We start from the raw sequence: 19,999 nt of genomic DNA, 5'->3' as shown, positions 1-19,999 counted from the left end.
GTTCAGAAACATATACGCTCATTGCAGTATTCCATTTTTAGCTACACTCTAGATTTTAGAATTTCCAGACTTAGGTAGGTTACATGAAGACTCCTATGTATTTGAACTTCAAAAACTAATTGTCTGTGAGGCTTTTAGCCCAATCCAAATGAAATAAACTTCACAGAAACTTCTTCCACTGAATTTCATTGTAACATCCCTCATGAGTTCCTACAGCTTGGCTGATCTCTGGTAATTCAGGTTTGGCTGTGTCTACACTGCCCATTTAAGGGCTCAGACACAACTCAGGTTGCTCCCCTGTAACTGAGATCATGAAACTGTTTGAAGCATAGGTCCCACCTGGGCCACAAACCAGCGTGCACACCTGCAGTGGGGAAGCTGTGCAGCCTGGGGGCTCTCCCCTTTATGGACCTGGAAGGCAACTGAGACTCCCACTTAAACCTGACTGCTTGGAATGCTCCTCAGGCTCCCAGTGTAGATGTAATCTATATATCCATGGTCTTTAAGGTTGACTGATGGATCACATGTTTAGCCAGTAACAAAGACAGTGCAAAGACTGATAAGTCTGAGATGGTTTGCATTTACTCCATCAGGTATTGAATGCTACACAGGTAAAGGGAACAGCATTTGTTGCTAGTCAGTAAACCAAGGACCTCTGCTCAGCTAAGGCTTACAAAGCTTTTGACTCAAAATCAGTTGTAGTCTCGGTTAATCAGCTGTGCCCTTTATGGGGAGAAAATTGCAGACCAGTTTGAATTTGAGACCCTGTGTGACTTAGTGCTGCGAATAATGTAGTTCTCACTGGAGTTAAAAGACAGAACAGGAGAAATGACAAACACAGTCCTGTTTTTCCTTGTACTGCTCCATGTATCAGCAGTCCTCACTGTTCTGTGTGAGGTCCCTGTGGACGTGCTGAAGGACTAACAGTTTCTGCCGGCAACAAATTCTCTTCTGCTGGCTGTCAAAACTATTTCACTCCCAAGACCTGAACTGCAATTTTCCATGGGCACATCAGTGCTATCAGCTAAGGGTGGAATTGCAGTTTGAAAAAGCCACAACCTGAGCTGGTTGAAACACTAACAACAGCAGAACTGTTGCAACATCAGAGCTTGGGAAGAGAAAACAACTGCTGCAGTTACTCAGCTTCTCAAGTTCGCTTTTCAAACATTGCTGCCATGTTGCAAGCCTGGCAACAGTGACCAACCTGCCTGAGTATGCATTATTAACTTATTTGCACCATCAATTGTCAAATCCTTTCCATTCCACTGAGGGTAATAAAAAACAAATAAATGCCAGAATTGTTTCAAGATTAGAAATCAATAAAAATAGACCTTTCTGTGGCATTTTGCCTCATAGTAGGAAGAGAGAGATTCAATTTGTTTTAATTGGAGTCTTCCTTCCTTTCCACAGGCTGACATCTATAAACGTTATGGGAAAATACTAAAAATACTTAAATCCGACCTGTAGTACAATATCTTCTGAAGGCAAACACACCATTCCAGCTGAAAGAATGGGCTTGGATGGGTTATGAAAATATAACAGTCTCACTTCCACTGAATAAGCATTGCCTGTTATCAATAGATTTTTAACTTGTGAAGAATTCACACAAAAGTTGTTTGCATGAATGCTACAGAAAAAAGTGAATGCAAAGTAAGTAGGCATTACAATTAGCAGACAAGTTGAAGTCTTCCTTACATCCTGGTCTAATTACACCAGTGGTAAAGGAACCAGGGTCTATTGAAGGTCAAGAGCTCTTCTGCATGCATTTTACCTGCGTACCTGGTGTGAAAGTGGGAAGGGGAACACATTAAAACACATTCTGTGAGCAAGAGAAACAGCAAAGCCTGGCATCCCTCCAACCACCTATATTACATTCAGTTCTCTCTGTTGTCTCCAAACTACTCACTGAAGAAAGTGGGGATTAGCCAGCTGGTACTTAGGCAGCAAGTGGTCACTCTGAGAGCCCAACACAGCTGTTGTCTGTGCCACACGAGGGATTTCAGTAGGAATGCTCATACAGGTCTCTTGCTTGAGTACAGTTCTCATGTAATGTGACCAACATTAAGCCTGAGACTCTCAGACTAAATGTCTGAAAAGGGTTGGTGGCTTCGTGAACCTGTAGTGCCAGAGAGAAGCTTTGGATGAAGAGCCTACACCATGGGCTAAGCTCATCTGCCTCAGGACACAAAGCTGAAAATCTGAGTAAGGTGCACAGGAACATGTATGTTGTTCCTTCATGGGAGATCCCAATTCTTTTGCTCTGCCTGCAGTTTAACAGCACACACCATCTTTTCTGCACTCACTCTCTAGCAAAATACATAAAATCATATCTGTTTTATTTTATGTAGGCAGGGCATAACAGATCATAAAGAACATCAGTTACCTTTGAACAGAAAGGCAAATGTAATAGAACTAAAAGATTTTTGTTTGTGTTTGGTGAGACGATGCTGCACAGAACTAAAGCAATACTGCCACTCCTACTTTATTAGTGCATCTTAGTTGCTGGTAATTATTTAAATGTGTTCTTGTATGAATAAGAAAAGAATCCTTTTCATTTCCCCTGCATTTAAACTAAAACCAGAAATGGCCTAGCAAAAAATAAGAAGCCAATAATCAGGTCCATATGTTGTTGTCTATATGCTGGGCTTGGATCTTAATTATAGATTTTAAAGCATACTCATTTTCCACCCCAGCATCAAGGGGTTGTAATGGCAATCATTGTTTATGAAACTAAAGGTCCTTGAAGGAAAAACAAGCTACAGTAACATCATCAGGAAATGTGGATCATGGGGCTATTACATGAAAGAAATAGTACCTGTTCATTGAGATTTTGTCCAGCATTCATTCTAGGGTGTAAACCTGTGTGTTCTCCCAGAAATGAGTAATTTCCTTTAAACAAACATAATTGTTTCCTGAACAAAGTTGGACCAGTACATAGGTATGTTCCAAGTGCCATGCATGGGAAAATTTAGAAATGGTCTGTGCAAAGAATTACTTACAATTTCAGCTAGGAAAAAAACCATAAAATGAGTTTCATGAGTGACTTTGGTAACATATTGTTCCTTTTATAAAATTTTTGTACTCATTTTTAAGTCACAGACTTCTTTCTCAGTCTCTTTCATCTTCATAATGTTTTAAGCATATTGTATTCATGGAACAATTCCTATTTAATTACACTGAAGAAATCATACTTGTTCAAATCTTTAAATACTGTAAAATCAACTTATTCTCCCTTTCTTGCTCAGAATTAGAAGTTAGTTGCTTCTAATTTATTTGTCACACATGTAAACTCATTCCAAACATATGACTACTAGCAATGCGCCAAAAACCAATTCATTTAATCATCTCAATGACAAAATTATTAATCTAACACAATGCACATAAATGTATTTTAGTTGTGTGTCCAGAAACATGTACAAACACATTCAAACACATTTTCTCATGGATTTTAGCTTCCTTTTTAATACTAGACTATGCATATTAAAAGCCTGAGAAGTTAATTTAATTTGTCACAAAACCTGATCCTCACTTAGAAATATTCATTTCTGCCTTATTTAAATCTGCATCATTTTAAGGACAACAAGCTGTGTTCAACTGGAGATTGAAAGTTGCAGAGAAATGTCATGGTAGCCTTTTGTCAGAAAACTTGACTGCTGTTGTCATGACAAAGTGGTAACACTCACTTGCAGAATCCAGCCTTGTTCCTCATGAATTCAACTCAAAAGCTGTAGGACCTCAGACTCTTGTGATCAAACAGATACATGGTTAAAGGGTGGTGAATCCACTCAACATTTAGATAACAAATTAAACCACGGACAAAAGATGCTACTGTCTGCATTTTAGTGACTGGAAATTTGGGTCACATTTTCAGAAAACTAATATTCAAAATTTGTGAACATTAAATGCAGATGTGCCTCAGGACATGAGTTTGCAAGCATTTTCTCAAATTCTCTGTTATAAGTCATTGAGGACCACCCACAAAAAACATTATTACTGTAATTTTATTTCTTTGTCAAAACAGGGATACTCCCAGAAGAAAGGTTAGAAGTAATGCCAAGAAATAGCATACTAGCCAAAAAAGCAGCAATAGCAGAGATAACTCTGAGATAATACCACCTGCACAGCTAAATCTCTTCACAACTTTATCCAGATTAAAACAAACGACAAAGACAACAGCAACAAACACAAAACTCAACTAATTTAAAAAAATCCAGTGGAACAAAGCTCTTTCTGCCCCACTAAAATTTCTTTCATTCTTGTTATCATCAGTATATTTCTAACTCTTTCTATTATGGAAGCTGATTAAAAAAATAAATTATGTGGAAAATTAATTTATTTCAGTCTGTGTTTTCTGTGGAGAGCTTCACTAATTTATTTCTTTTGTCAGTTATCTTCAGAGTTCTCTGAAGTGACTGCAGCTCCTATTGAGTTAAATATTTTCTGAGGCTCTAATGTGGTTTTGTTTTTAGACTGACCATGGTGTGTATAAAGTCTGAGCTGTTCAGCTATTTAACCAACTATCCTCCTTAAATTAGGTTCTTAAAAATGTCTAGGTACAGTCTCAGGAATGGTAATTAGCATTTAAAATTCTGCTCCACAGAATCTTACTCCTTGTGGTCATTTTTTGATGTTACTATCAGAGGAAGCTGGCATTGAAATCCAAGCAGTCTTTAGGTTTTTTGCAGTATAATTTACCATGCTGCACAGACGTCCTCATACAAACTGCCCATCTGCCAAGGTTTATGTTTACATAGTCAAAGAGATTTCACTGTGGACTCCTGTCTTACTCTCAGGCAGTCATTCTGTGCTGATGTCCTTTTCTTTTTATTGCTTGGTTAATCATTAGAAATATTTTTTTTAAATCAATCTGAATAATTTTTGAAGGAGATTTTCAGTCTTCTTTTTTCTCTTAGAATTTCTGTAGCTTTCTTCTGTTTCTCTCTTGAAGTCTCAAAACAGCACCTTTTGCCTTTTCACACCTTTTCCATAAGAGAACAGACATAACAATAAGAGAGAAAAATGTTGGTATTGTCCAGAAGAAGGGCAGGTGTCAGTAAATGTTTCAGTCTGTTGTTTTGCCTTAGTTCTCATGCAATTGAAAGCACCTGGATCATTGTGCTTGAATTTCCTACTCTGACCAGATGCCACCTTCTATTTTTGTTTTTCCTTAACTTCAAAGAAATATTTTATCTGAAAGTTTTCCACAGTTTTCCTTCACAAAATGATTTTGTCACATTCTCTTTACAGCATTAGGACCTCAGTAGTTGCTTTCCATATTGTTAGTTCCTGCTTGTCATGACCTGTAAAAAGGAGCTGGTTTGGCCAGCTTTGTTATTACAAAATTATTTCTCCTGACTCTTATTCTGATTATGGTTACAAAATTATTCCTAATAACTCACTCCAAAAATAAAGGGTTTTAGCCATTGATTGTGATATCCTGAGGCAATGGGGTTTGGGTCAGACAGCCACCCCCTATATTCAGGATGCTGATCAAAAATGAGGATTTTGCCAGAGGTCAAAATCAAAGGACTGTCAAGCTTATGTTACTTGTACTGCTGGCACTGAAGAAATGCTTCAGAAAAATATAATCTGACCATGTAAGTCGAGGCAATGCCAGGATGTCTGCCCGTGCATGGCGTGTCTGCATCAAGATCAAAGGGTCCCATGGCTGGGGTGACAGCCCATGGACAGAAGCTCAGGGCCAGTAAGGGCTGGTGATACTCAGGGCTCAAACAAAAATATCTTCTGATGAAGCAACTTGTTTATTTAATAGATTTATGTATTTAATGGATTCATATTTAAAAACATGTCAGAGTCTTAGATTATGGCTTTAAATTGAAAGAGAGTAGTTTTAAATTAGATATGAGAAAGACTTGTTTATTACTGTGAGCATGGTGAGGCACTGGAACAGGTTGTCCAGAGAAGTTGTGGATACCCCATCTTTGGAAGTGTTCAGGGTTGAATATGTCAGTGAACAATCTGGTCTGGTGGAAGGTGTCCTTGCCCATGGCACTGAGAATGGGAAACAGATGGTCTTTAAGGTCCTTTTCAACACAAACCACTCTGTGGTTCTATGATTCCATGAATATTATCCACCTGGAGACCAAATCCAAAAGTTACTGAACTTGGCAATGTTGGCTGAGGGGCCAACATTGAAAAAAGAGAGGTGGCCAGATGAGGCAACACTCCAAGAACAAATCAAATAATAAAGAGATAACCTACCACTCTGCTAGCATTACTAGGGAAGTCTTATGCTGTTACATGTTTTTACTTACCAAACACATTCCTCTTAATATTTTATTGGGACAGTTTTGCTTTAGAAGCCATTCCTTCTTTGCATTCCAGCCTTGTTTTATCTCTTCCATCAGACCCCATCTATAATTGAGTCCACAGACTTACATTAAAATCCTCGTGGGAATCAAAACATTTCCACTTTATATTCCTGCGCTGACTGTTATTTGAGGATCACACAGTGTTTCACCACTGATAATTAATCTTTCTGGAAGCTCTTTGACACAGGCAAGAGCTATTATTCAGGAACAGTGATTAATGAGAAGAATGCCATGAAGATGTACAGGACCTGTCAAGATGAAGGAGCTGAGCTGCACCCTGAGCACTGCTGTGCTGACAAACCTCTGGCAGCCTCTCTCTTCCTCAGCTTCTTCACTTGAACAGTGATGCCTTTCTTGCTGTGAAGTGTTCAAGACTTGCCAAGAAAAACTCCTTAATGAACAGTTAGGTATTAAGGCTTTTAGAAGGGATAATAAACATATGCAGATCAAGTGCAGCTTGAGGCTTACTCAATAGAGCACAGTAATGCATTTCTGTCTAGGGAAGTCATAGCATGTCATGACTTTTTGTGGGTTTGTGTAAGCTGATCTTATGTTTGGAATGCAAACACAAGGATGATGCACTGCCCTGGATGAAAACCAGTGGATACACGTTCACCAAGCATGTGTTTCATGAAGCCTATTACAAGGAAAGTGACAGATTGCAGAGTTGAAAGCAAAACTCACATGAATAATTGTGTGTTTCCAGTTCAAAGTCATTTATTTAAGTTTATACATTTAAAATATTTCCCAGTTTTCTTTGCCTGCTAACTTCAAAAGTACAGATGCTAATTACTCTGCTGTGACATTCAAAGATATTGTCACCTAACAGAGAACAGGAAGAATATTTTTTTCCCCTTTTCAGATTTTTTTCATTTGCAGAGGAAACCAAATTAGATAAGCACACCTTAATATCTTTTAGTTATGGCCCATGTTACGGTAAGAATTAAAAAAAACAAAGTTGATTTGTGTTGCAAGTGATCACAAGGCAGGCTTGACAGTAAAGCTGCATGCTAAGCTGAGCCAGTAAAATAATTATGAAGATATTAAAAATTATTAACATATATGTTATATATTAATGAAGATATAGAAAATGTATATTATATATTATATGTATGTATGCATATATACATACATATATATTATATATGTATATGTAATATATATCGTATATATTATATATTGTATATTTTTATATATAACATATATAAAAGATACATATGTTATATATTAATGAAGTTATTAAAAATTCTCACCTAATGATTTTGGTTCACAAGTACTATGCTGAATGCTACTTTCAGCTATCTCCTGGCAATAGTCCTGTGCTCTCTAGCTGGCAACCTGTGCTCTTCAAAGGGCTGTTTGTACAGCAGTTGAATATCATAACAAGAGAGAGCAGCTTCTCTTTGGCCTACCTGAACAAATAATTTCCTTGGATTAAATGAGCCCATCTCTCACAGTCATTCAGGACTGTGCTGTGCAGGGATGACAGCTGACATCTTGGATGGGTCTTTCTTTTGCCTCTTACTGGTGTTCTGCTTCTGTACTGAGCCCTCCAGGTCTGGAGGTGATGGAAACCTGCCTGCTGACTTAGTGTCTTCTGTCACATTCCTTCTAGGTCAAGATGATTTTGATTTAGCTGATGCCCTTGATCACCCTGGTATGTAAATTTTCTATCCTTTTTTTACTATGGCATTTACATCTAATAGTAAATCTTAAGTCTTTTTCCTTGAGGAATGGAATATGAAGTGGCTACTTCTTCTGTTAAAGATACACAGAACAGAAGAATGCTAGGTTTCAATGTTTCTATCACAAAATTAAAATCTTCTTTAAAACAAACAAAAAACTAGATTTGAAAACACATTCCTTCATTTTTGGCTTCTACTGTGATACATAAAGATTTATTGAAAGCAGTTCTCTACATTTGCACATACCTGCTTTTGTTAAGTTGAAGCTGTTAATGTTTATTGGCATGTCATTGTGTCCAACAGATGACATCATTACCAGGAAACCCACAGTGATCAGAAGACCGACAAGACCTGTGTACAGTGAGTAATAAATAATGGGTCATAAAACTGATTTTGTACACGTAGGAAACTTTCACATGAGGTTCTTTATCATATTTGCTGCTGTGCTTTAGCTGAGATAACGTGTGATTAACAGCTGTCTTCTTAAAGTAAAGTAAGTGCTCTTTTGACAATTACCAATTATGTGTTTTTACTGCTTCCAGTGAGGCAATCGAGCATGGCTAGCCAGTGATAGTATTTCATTTCCTGAAGACCTTCTTCACACTTTTCTAGATGGTTCTGAACTCTCTGGCGAGTATAACAATGGATAGCTGTTGCTAAAATTGGCTAACTGTTCCTCTACTTTTTTTCCCTATATTCTTTATTTTTTGTATATTTATTCATGATGCTTGATAACAGAGTGGAAAAGAATCAGAACAAAGCTGGAGCTATTCCTTCGTCTCACCATTTGATTCATATTATCTAGTATTGATTGCTGCAACCATCTGTGTAAGAAAGGAAAAAACACTCTGAACAGTGGAGAGCTGTAGTCCTGAGAATGCCAAACAATGAATTCCAATGAACACTCATTAACATTGAAAAAATCCAAATTCCAAACAAGAACAAAATTTCAATTGTGATGGAACAATTTATGACAACATTGTTTGTTTGTTTGTTTGTTTTTTAACAAACTGCACTGGAATGACTTTCTGTCTATCAAGCAAAACGCTTGGAAAACGCTAGATTAAAAAAACCCATCAATTTCAGGTCTTTTTCTGGACAAACTTTGAAATAAGATTTTAGGTGCATGAAAGTAGTTACATTTTCCACACAGTTCTCTGGCTCCCTCTTTGAACAAACAGGGGCAGTATTTTGTAAAAGTGATAGCTATCGTATACTTTAATGGCTTCATTCTTCCTTTCCACTTCATCTGGCAAACAAAATTTGTGTCTGGCCTAGATTAGAAGTGGCTATTTTAAAATATTGCACTAAATGTGGATTTGTTCCCATCCTTATGTAAACATTTCAAGTTACTTGAATTGTGCCCTGAAATACTTTATCCTTGGTCATGTTTAAAGTTAGCTTAAGGTGCCAATGTCTGTACTGAGGCTGCCTCAGTCACGTGAAAGGAATTTTTATTTCTAGATTTTCTAAATCTGTTGGAGATATGAACATCAGATTAATATCTGCCCTAACAAAATCCACTTCAATAATTTTTGGGCAGGAAGAACTCCCTGTTTTCCAGACTATTTCAGAGTGTCCTGCAGCGCTACAGATGACTGCATAAAGTTTACTCAGTCACGTGAAAGGAATTTTTATTTTTAGATTTTCTAAATCTGTTAGAGATATGAACATCAGATTAATATCTACCCTAACCAAATCCACTTCACTAATTTTTGGGCAAGAAGAACTCCCTTTTTCAGACTATTTCAGAGTGTCCTTCAGCGCTGCAGATGACTGCAGAAAGTTTAAAAAAGCAATTAAAAGTTATTAGAAAACCCAAGATCACAGTGTTACAAACCAATTATTGGATTTAAAAAGCACAGGAAGATAGTACAAAATTATGTTCTAGCATCTACTTAATGCTGCATCTTAACTTCAGAATTCCCTCTATGTCTCTTTCAGAAGTGAGGCTTGCTGAGATTTTTGTTCAGCTGTGTTGCCATCTTATTGCAGGGGTTCCATACTGTTATCTCTTTATCACAACAGTTTCATACCTTCTTGATATTTTCTTGTGGGCTACTCCTCCAAGCACTGACTCTTTCTCCTTCACAAAGTAGCCAAGAACTCTAGTTCACTTCTCAACCAGCCCCCCCACTCTTTTATAGCACTCTTCTTCTCATTGGTTACAGCTGTGGCCTGTTAAAGTCAGGCCTGCTCCCAGTCTTTGATAATTGGCCCAGCTGCAACTCCTTAGGGGTAAGATTACTTTCTACACTATTTTCTTATAGCCTATCCCCCTACACAGCTGAGGCCAATTACAGGCAGTGTCCTCTGGGCACCCCATGCACCTCTGCCCGAGTTAAAGCTCTCCTGTAGGCACCTCCCTAGTGTAGCAAAATTCATCACAACAGTTAGTGGAAGGTAATGTTTATTTACAAAATCTCAAAGTAAGTTGATGTTTACCCACTGACTTTGTGCATTCTGTTTAATTCAGCCACACCCTCACACCCACCTGCTCATGAGCACCAGGATGTGTGTGCTTAGGTGGTCTGGTGAGCATTGTGTGCAACATGAGACAAAGCTTGCCAGCTACTGAACTCTTATCCTGTCTCTGTGCTTCTTCTTGATCAGAAATGACAAGTAGAATCCGCAGATCTTTTATACCCTTTAGGAGTAATCAGGTATTATAGACAAGTCCTTTGCTTCATAATATTTCTCACTCCAGCGCCTCTGAAACCTTGGTCAGGTTGCTGCCCGCTATATTTTTGTTTCACTTGTTTGGAGCTCACAGGCTGTGTGCACAGACTTATTTTCTGGGTGGACGACCAGAAAAGTAGTGATATGCTGCAACCTTTGGTGTTAGAATGCCTTTCTGCTTTTCCTCTGCTGACAAGTCATCTGTGCTGTCATCAGAGCATAGGCCTGCTGATTTTGACAGAAACAACAATTCCTCAGTTTTACTGCTGGGAACAGTGACCTTTAGTCTGTTGTTTTAACATTTTGCCGTTTTTTCTGGTCCCAACAGACACACGCATTTCAATTTTTATTTCATTCATATCAACCTTAGCATTTCTGCAACAAATTTCTACATTAACCCTTCAGAGCAGAACTTGCATTTTACCTGAATTCTTCATGTCAATAATAAATTGAATCCAGTTTTCAATTTATTGCTTCTTACAGTGTTAACATTTGACAGGTAATAGTATTTTTGAAATGCAACTCTCTGCCGGGCAGAAGCAGGGAGGACCTACACCTGACAAATACAAACCAAGTCATGTATTACGAATTTGTTTATTTTCCTGCCAGATTTCCTGATGACATCAAAGCATTTCTGAGTTGTTACTCAAATGAGACTAGATACTGTGCAAAAGCAGCTTCCCAATCCTCCTAGGTATAAAGAACAGAAGAAAACAGATTTCTGCATGGTGATTTTCCTGTGTTTCAGGAATTCTGACATGTCTATAATGAAAAAAAAAATTGGTTTAATTGAGGATCTATCTAATTGTCTGTGGCAACAAGCACTGTTACAAAAATTTAGATAGGTTTGGTTTTTGTTCTGATTCACAGTACCACTCCATGCATAAAAGCAACAAGAAAGGGATTCCTGGAGTTAAAACATCCATCTAATGTATTTCTTTCAGAACTCACCATCATTCCATACACACCTTAAAATACCACCCACTCACTCATATCCACACCTGCATGTTAGAAACAGAGCTCCTCCTTACCCATCTGCAGCTCATAGACAAATTGTTTATTGCACGGAAAGATTCCATCCCAGGTACAGCGAGACGTGTATGGCGCTGGGCAATGGTCACAGCCTGGTGATTTACTGGATAACTTTTGCATACAGACATTTAATTCTATCTAAAAACCTTCATGGCTCAGGCAAATAAAAACAGACTGTCTCCCAACCTCAGACAGGTGCATATGATTGCCTAAAGCAAGGGGTCATCCTGACCCTTACGTAGATATTTGATTCAATATCTCCTATCTCCCCAAGTAGGTTTATTGCTCCCTAGTATTTGCTCTTGAAATGGATATTCAGTTTTCCTAGTTCAATAAATTACATTTAAGCCAAACATACATATAAAAATTTTAACCACAGACATAAATGTTAATAATTAAGTATATTTTAAAAATGAGTACAGTTACATATCATAACATAGCTAATTTTATTTTTATACTTGCAAGTATATTAAAGAGGTATCGATCTTGATTCAACTGGAAGATTTATTTTGACATCATTTAAAACAGGAACAAAACCTTTGTATTTTGAGTAAAAAATACTGTGCTATTTGTCAATTAGTGTGTGGGAAAATGTTACTATAAGAGTTTTCAAGAAAAGTGTGGTAAGTCATTTGAATTTGTGGCACTGACTTGAAAAACGGGCTTGTCAAACATGCAGTTGTACACATTCTAATGAAAATAACATTTCACTTCCCTCAAGAATTGTGTGTAACTCACTTTTCTACATCTTCCTCCTATTCATTTTTAGACAATGATCTACATTTAGGAGATGCTCTTGGTGGGGGTGAGTACTCCCTTGTTTCCTTGAATACAAGGGGATTTTTATCTTTCACAGTCTTTTCCTGAACTCTGCCTAATTTGTAAAAAGGTATTTCAGTACTGCAGGAGGTGCTATGGTCATGACAGTTATTACAGCTCATGTGCATGCAGCCCTTCTGTCTGAGGCTGTCACACAGAGTGGGGACAGCACCTGGTCACCAGCAACCTGAGAGCCTCCAGCTGCCCTGCCTTGCAGGAACTGAAGTTGGCTGGGGCTTGCTGTACCATGGCAGAGCACCTCAGGTGTGGCTGGGGAGAGCAAATGTCACCCATTCCGCTAGGATGGCTCAGGGTGGAGTCCTCTGACACAAGCTTGAAGAAGGTGATGGATGTAGTTTCTTCAGTGACCAAAAATGAGCCTAAGATTAGGAACCAGAGGTAACACTGGATGGGGAGGTTTGAGCTTCTTGTAGCTCTGTGGATGGCAAATTAGAAATTCAGGAAGGAATGTTTCAGAGATGAGCACTGGTGAATACAGCTTAAGCTTGAAGCAGTCAAGCTGTTGTAACATGCTGTTAACTTCCAGATATTCCCATAACACCCAGACCTGACCTTGGAAGTATTCACAGTACTGTACTGAGCTGTGCAGACATATGAAATCCTTGAGGCTGGGAATTTGTACACCAAATTCTATTTAGTGTGTTTAGAGGTATACCAAGGATGTGAAGTACTCTAGAAAGGTTCTTGAATATTGCAGTTATCCAAAATGCAATTAGTATTCAATAAAAGCCTAAAATTCCACAGCCACACAAAAGAAAAATTGGACAGAACCTCTGAATCAGCTGCAGTGGTCTGGTTTGCTCATGATTCAGTCTTAGAGAATGACACTTTTTATATTATTTTGTTTGGGTTTTTTTCATTTCCAACTTCCCCTGTGGCACTTCATGCCTTTGTGTGAATGATATATTAGTTCACATGTTACAAAGCTGAATCTAATTTTGTTAATAATTCCCATGTTTATAATTTCATTTATTCCTCCCTGTAATAATTCTTCCATTCCTGCAAGCTTTTATTGAGTACTGTTATGAGAGGATAGGTTAAACATATTGACTAAAGTATTAATTAGTGGCTTAAATATCTTAACGAAACCACATCTTTTCACGCCAAGGATGGAAAATTGTATTTCCATTGGTTTTTATTTCTTTGTTCCATTTTCTGTTCAGGTTTTTAATTGACCTTCATACATTATATAGTAAGGTTAAAGTTATGTATCTCATTATCAGTATTTCTGAAGACATTATTTTTTCACCAGCTGTGCCACACAATATGTCCTCTTATGCTTAGAGAAGACTAAGTTCAGCATCATGATAGAAATTAAATGTGGGATTGGTGGTTTTATGCTTTTGTGTCACAGTGAGAGTTAGTTCATTACACAGAACCAGAACAGAGCAAGTCCTTCCTCTGCTGAATATAATTAATTGGGCAAATTCAGATTCAGCAAAGCTTTATGACTCTACCTAAAATCTGTAGGCTGTAGGCTAAACTCACTTGAGGTTAAGTATATACCAAAACAATTTTCTGGATCAGAACCTAAATGGTGCTCAGAAACAGAAGCATTGTATTTAGCAGCTAGGCAAGAAGAAAACATAGCAAAAGGGCATCTGGCATGCTTGGAAGGTGAAAGATTTAAAGAGGAGGAGGGAAATTGCTATTTATTTCTGTGACTTAATTTTGATTTATGCAGAGAAAAATGCACTGTCTGGCATTTTTAAGAATAGCTGAATACCTGGTTGAATTGGTTGAGTAAAGGGTGGCAAGAGAAAACCAACTCTATACACACAGAGCAGCAACCCTAGATATTACATTTGGCAGGCTTTGACCTGAGTGAGCTCTTCAGCATTGTATATGCAGTTTGAAAACTGCTTTTAGTGATCAGATCTCCTGCTCTACCCAATGCATCTCTTTCTAATCCTTTGGCAAAAATTAAGGCTAAATGCTAGCACAAAGTACTAAACAACAGCAAGGCTGAAGTCTGAGATCATTTTGCACTGTTCAAGAGCAGAAAATTCATTATGCATTAGATAAATTCAGCATCTGTTAGATGAAACAAATCTGCAGGCCTTATTAAAACCTGCTGATGGCAATGGGATAACCTGTTGCTTCCTGCCCAGCCTAGAACACCAGCTTCTCTGTTGGCTCTGAGTAACTTGCACCACTGACACCCAGAGTAACTGACACATGGTGCCCCCCAGCTGTCAGCTTTAATCAATATTAGCACTTGCCAGATATACGTAAAATATTTTCTCTCAATGTTTTCTGTGAATTCTTCTCTTGTTTTGAAAATATTCCCTATTCACTTCCAAGTCAGTTTTTATAGCTAGCTATTTGTTGATATAGTGCTTAAATCTTCTTAACTACTGAAAAGGTCCTTTCATTAATTCATCGGAGGACAAATTAGAAATAGGTATAAAATGCCTTTATTTAAAGTTCCAAGTTTTGCCTGTTCAATCATCTAACAATATTAATTATCAATAGGTGACATCTCAAGAAAACCTTTATACCCACCTCTTCCACCACGCCCAGGAAGTTACAGTAATTCTGGTAAGACTACTTGCTTAATGTAGTGCTATCAGATGTTCAGAGCAGACATTTTGAATACTTTATTTCTCTTGTAATAGCATTTATCTATTTATTTGTCTCTCATTTTTTTATCTCTTATTTCGCTAGTAATAGCAATTATCATCCTTTTCCCATGTCTTCCTTTTGTAATCACTGTTTCTGACCCAGGGGTGAGAAAGCTTTTTTCTGAATGTTAGTGTTGATGCCATAAAGTTTTTCTGTTTGTTCAAAATGTGGGGACACTGCATCTTAAGTGGCATGAGACTAACTTTTAATCTTGTTTGTGTTTTCATTTTGGGTGTGTATACACTGAACTATGCAAAGGCTGAAATTTGACACCCAGCCACAGGGCAGGGATAAACCTGCGCTCAAATCAATTTGAGATGTGCATCTGAGATGGCCCCGGGGCATACACTAGATGGGGCTGGGCAGCCTGTATTGCTTTTGAGTTTGGTTCCAGACACTTGCTTAAATAAAGTAAATGTGGCATATCTATTCTGGCTTTCACCCTGTACCTGTACTTTGGGTATGGCTGTAGTGGTGAGCTGTGGACAGGTCCTTCTGGAGTCCTTCCTGGAAAAGACCCAATGACTCTGCTTCAGGGGTTACTGGGACTCAAGATGTCCATATTATATAAGGGTTTGTGTTACTGGGAGCCCAAGCCCACATATCCCACAAGTGCCCAAAACAGACACAGAATACATAGACACCAATGTGTCTATGTATTCTGTGTCAGTACCTCAGCTTCCAGGTGAATTTTGGTAGGTGACTGTTCAGTGTAACACATGTGACCCATCCACCATGTCAAGGCTGGGATTTCAAAGGTCCCTCACTCTCCCTAGAACGCTACAAAAGGAGGGGACAAGGGAGCTGAAGGGGTTACCGTTGTATATCATTTTGAAACTGGAATCTTTATCTTGCAGGAGGTTTTGATGACTCAGATCTGATTGGTGGAAAGCCTTTACCACCAGGTAACATTTGCCTATTTCCCTTGCAACGTGTTCCTAACATCTGTAAATTGGAGCTGGTTGGTTTTGGTTTTGTGGTAATCTGTTTGTCTCTGGAGGTATAGGACCACACTGCACTGTTTTCATTTAGGTTAGTTATCTTTCATGAAAAACCACAGCTTTGAGCATGAAGCTAGAACTTCAAACATACTCCAAAACATTTTTTACATGTCAGAAGCCTGAAGGTTTTATCCCTTTGAATTCAGCAAGGAAAGTCCAAAAACAAGGGGTATGCTGAAATAGGTGGACCAAGCCTAAGATCTTCGTGTAAACTACTGATAAATGAGCTGATTGTCTGGGAATAGAGATAGAGTATTCTGTCCTCCCTGTGAAATCAGCTTGATGTGGCCTGTTACAGATGGTCCTTCTATTAGATTATAACATTCTTCCCCAAAAAGGAAGTTTCAAGAGGATAAGCAGTTATTCATCTGGTCAGCACAGCCATCAATGGGGAGTGGAAAGGGAGCTCCCATCTTGTAGTCTTGTGGGGCCACCCCTTTTGCCCTTTGTACATCGCGCTTTGCCAAGTAAAGACTTAGTTCTCAAAACAGGATGACAAACATTTCTTTGATGAAGCTTCACCCTCTATTCCAGGAGATCAGGAGCATCATTTCAATCATGGAGGGAACACAGGTATAGTAAATAATTTACATTATTCTGCATTTGATTTCTGATCTTTATAAAATACTAAAACACGTTATCATACATAATGCAAAAGTTCTATTGCCATTACATTGCAAGGGTTCCATATTGCTAAAGTTTCATACCTCCTTGATGTTTCTCGTAGGCAGCTCCTCTAGGCACTGACTCTTCCTTGTCCTCACAGTAACCAACTGACTCTAGTTCCCCTCAACCAACCAATCCACTCTTTTATAACACTCCTCTTATTGGCTACAGGTGTGGCCTGTTAAAATCAGGCCTGCTCCTAATCTTTAGTAATTAACCCAGCTGCAACTCCTTAAGGAGTAAGATTACTTTCTATACTACCTTTATTTACTTATATTCTATCCCCCTACAAAAACAATGATAGCTTTACACAGTAGCAGATATAATAAATTAGGCTTTAAGACATAATTTTCACATCAGCTGTAATATAACACAATTTTTTATTCACCTGCTTAATTCTATAGTTTCACTATTTTTGTAATTTGGTATAGGCACTCTTTAGTAGACAATATGCTTCAGACAAAGCATTTAAGTGCCTCTGAAAAAAACCCTTCTCTTTCCTTTTCCACAGATTCAGGTTTAATTGCTGGAGTTACATCTCCTGTAATTTCTGCTTTTGTGATACTGATTGTTGGATCCATAGCAGCCTACACCGCTTACAAGAATAAGAAGCTTTGTTTCAAACCGCGTGGTAAGGCCCAAACAGTTTTCCACTGATTTAGTGCTGAAGTTGATGGGAACTTGACAAACAATTGTCTCTGCCAGCACAGAGGTGCCTGGCAGTTGTGGCTTTGTGTGAAACCAGCCAGGGTGGCCCACCCAGATCAGCCTCAGAAAAGCTGGCAAAGAACACCCACAGTGGAAATACTGAATGTTCAATTTTCATCTTTCAGGTGGGGCTGCAGTGTAAAGCACTGCAAGAAGAGTTGCTGTCTGATCACAGACTCCTTTGGTTGGTGACATTCTACACTGCCATTCGGACAGAAGAAAATCTTCCCCTAACGAATGTTTTCTTGAGACATTGCAATCCTGCTCTCTCTGACCTGATGTCACTTTTGCACCTCGAGTTTTATGTCATCAAAAATATGCTTAAGACATCCAGGGATTGAATTGCACTCTCTGACCTGCATTCATAAAGGCTGGATATAGACTTTGACTCAGAAGTTATCACAAACAACAAAGAAATCAAGTTTGATATAAGCTAAAAATCAAAGGATTTGGGTTTGTGAGGATTTGAGTCACCAAATATCTTTTTTTCTGTTTTCAAAATTAGCCAAAAAACTCAGTCCTTCTTACAGAATAGGAATAAGGAGTTTGCCATTTCCTTTCACATCTGTTGGGTTTCTCCAGTATATTTCTGTAATGTTTACTATGTTTAAAGAAAATTTGTAGTTGTTTAAAGGATTAAAAATTTGAATGCCTTTATTTTGTGTTTATGTCTGAATTTTAGCAAAGTGAAAGGAACTATAGATAGAAAATTCATTCTTTAATATACTGAAAAGATTATGTATAGTGACAAAACACTGTTTAAAATAAAACAGGGAGGAATACATGCTATTTTATTTATTTATTTATTTTATTGATTAATTACTGAACTGGCGTTTAGCTCTTCTCAGGAACTAGAATTTTACATGAGTTTCATTTCTGTTCTTGAAAACTTAGGCCTGACTCTAGGACCTCTGAAGGCACTAATCTAGAAAGACTTCTTAAAAGAAAACATCTTATTCATAATTCTGAAAAGGGAAAATGGGTACAAAGATTTTTCTGATTCATTTAGAATGAGTTTGTGATGCTTTAATCTCTAAAATCTAAGTCACAAAGACTTTTCAACTTTATACTATGTGGAGGTGTGGTTGACACAGTTTTTCTAGCTAGACTGTTTCACTTCTTTCTCTCATTCCTGATCAACCTTACTGTGCTAACAATGTCCTCATATAGACAAATCTATAATGAAAATTGACACCTTTTCTGTCTCTCTGCCTTCATTTAGCTAACTGGATTAAAAAAAAACAGCAAGTGGATGATATACAGATGAAAGTTGGCAAAACTAGCAGTTTACTGACATAATTCTGCAGTAGAGACATTTTAACTGACATTTAAAGCATAAGGAAATTGGTGTGGTTTTATCTTCATTTTATATGCAAAAGCATGGGTTTTGTTACTGCAATTCCACATATATGGAGCTGAATTTGATTTTGTGCTTATTACATCATTGAGATGAAGACATATACTAAAAAAGTAATTTTTCATGTACTAAAATACTATTTATCTGAATTATATTTTAAATGGATATATATCAGTTGCTTGCTTAGACTACCACTTTTTTTTTTGATCCTGAAAAAAATTATATTGTTCAGTTTAAACACAGAAAAATCTCAAGAACATACAAACAAATGAACACCTTTGTGGCTATCACTTTAAACATATGAATGAGAAAATATTTTTAATATGGCTTTCAAGGACACTTATTATTTCTTTTTAAATATTAATTTTCCATGTTAATAGTTAAAACAGATTGTTGTATATTTTGTCAGACAGACATAAAGATTTGATTAATGAAACAGTAAGTGCTTTGGTGTTACAACTTCAGTTGTTTGTTCAACCATGAAAACATATATTTTGCTTCTTTCTCTTCAAAATTTTCAATAAACATCTACTGTATTTTATCTAAGATGACCCAGGTTTTGTTTGTTTTGTCTGCTACTTTCTGGGACATATGAGGATTGATACGTTCTGTATACAAGTTCAACTATGTACCACTAGAGAAAAGGAAATACTTCAAACTAAAGAAAAATTACAGGAAAAAAAATGAAAACAGCTTAACTATCTATTCGTTTTTCTCTCTCTTTTTTTTTTAATTTTACTAAGTGTCTAGAGAAGTATCTATGTGCAACATTTTTAGTTTAGCTATTCTATGACAATTTGTTTTAAACTGTTCATAATATTTTCAAAATAATTTATTACTTGTGTTGATATTAATAGCCCAAAATCAGATTTATTATGCAGAATTTGAGCAAAACCCATGAATCTCAATGGATAAACCCTGATTACCCAAGTGTTTGACCCTCTGAAGCTCTTTGGTCCAGTTTGTCAATATATACCAATATGTCAATATACCAGTGTGCAGACGCACTTTTAGGTGTCAATTTCCCTTTTAACGAGAATGATGATGATGGTAAAAACAAATTTATAATTATTG

General features: G+C 37.4%; 1 protein-coding gene across 1 annotated transcript; it reads left to right on the top strand.

Moving 5' to 3' along the window:
• Positions 1–2,958: 2,958 nt before the first annotated feature.
• On the top strand, positions 2,959–18,128 carry XG (Xg glycoprotein (Xg blood group)). The gene is made up of 9 exons (XM_031058381.1): positions 2,959–2,983; positions 7,924–7,989; positions 8,321–8,377; positions 12,498–12,533; positions 15,044–15,109; positions 16,051–16,098; positions 16,711–16,767; positions 17,372–17,491; positions 17,694–18,128. The coding sequence occupies exons 1-9, from the start codon at positions 2,959–2,961 to the stop codon at positions 17,708–17,710; spliced, it is 492 nt and encodes a 163-aa protein (XP_030914241.1). The 3' UTR covers positions 17,711–18,128.
• Positions 18,129–19,999: the final 1,871 nt, after the last annotated feature.

The sequence above is a fragment of the Geospiza fortis genome, unplaced genomic scaffold (genome assembly GCF_000277835.1).
Source record: "Geospiza fortis unplaced genomic scaffold, GeoFor_1.0 scaffold366, whole genome shotgun sequence".
Classification (NCBI taxonomy): domain Eukaryota; kingdom Metazoa; phylum Chordata; class Aves; order Passeriformes; family Thraupidae; genus Geospiza; species Geospiza fortis.
Note: the sequence above shows the minus strand (reverse complement) of the source record. Positions and strands in the feature narration are given on the sequence as shown.

Bases quoted from the DNA above. Each gene is read 5' to 3' on its own strand.
- XG (XM_031058381.1), top strand. From the start codon at position 2,959: ATGGGAAAATTTAGAAATGGTCTGT. The intron at 8,378-12,497 runs GTGAGTAATAAA...ATTCATTTTTAG, and splicing joins ACCGACAAGACCTGTGTACA to ACAATGATCTACATTTAGGA. The intron at 16,768-17,371 runs GTATAGTAAATA...CCTTTTCCACAG, and splicing joins CAATCATGGAGGGAACACAG to ATTCAGGTTTAATTGCTGGA.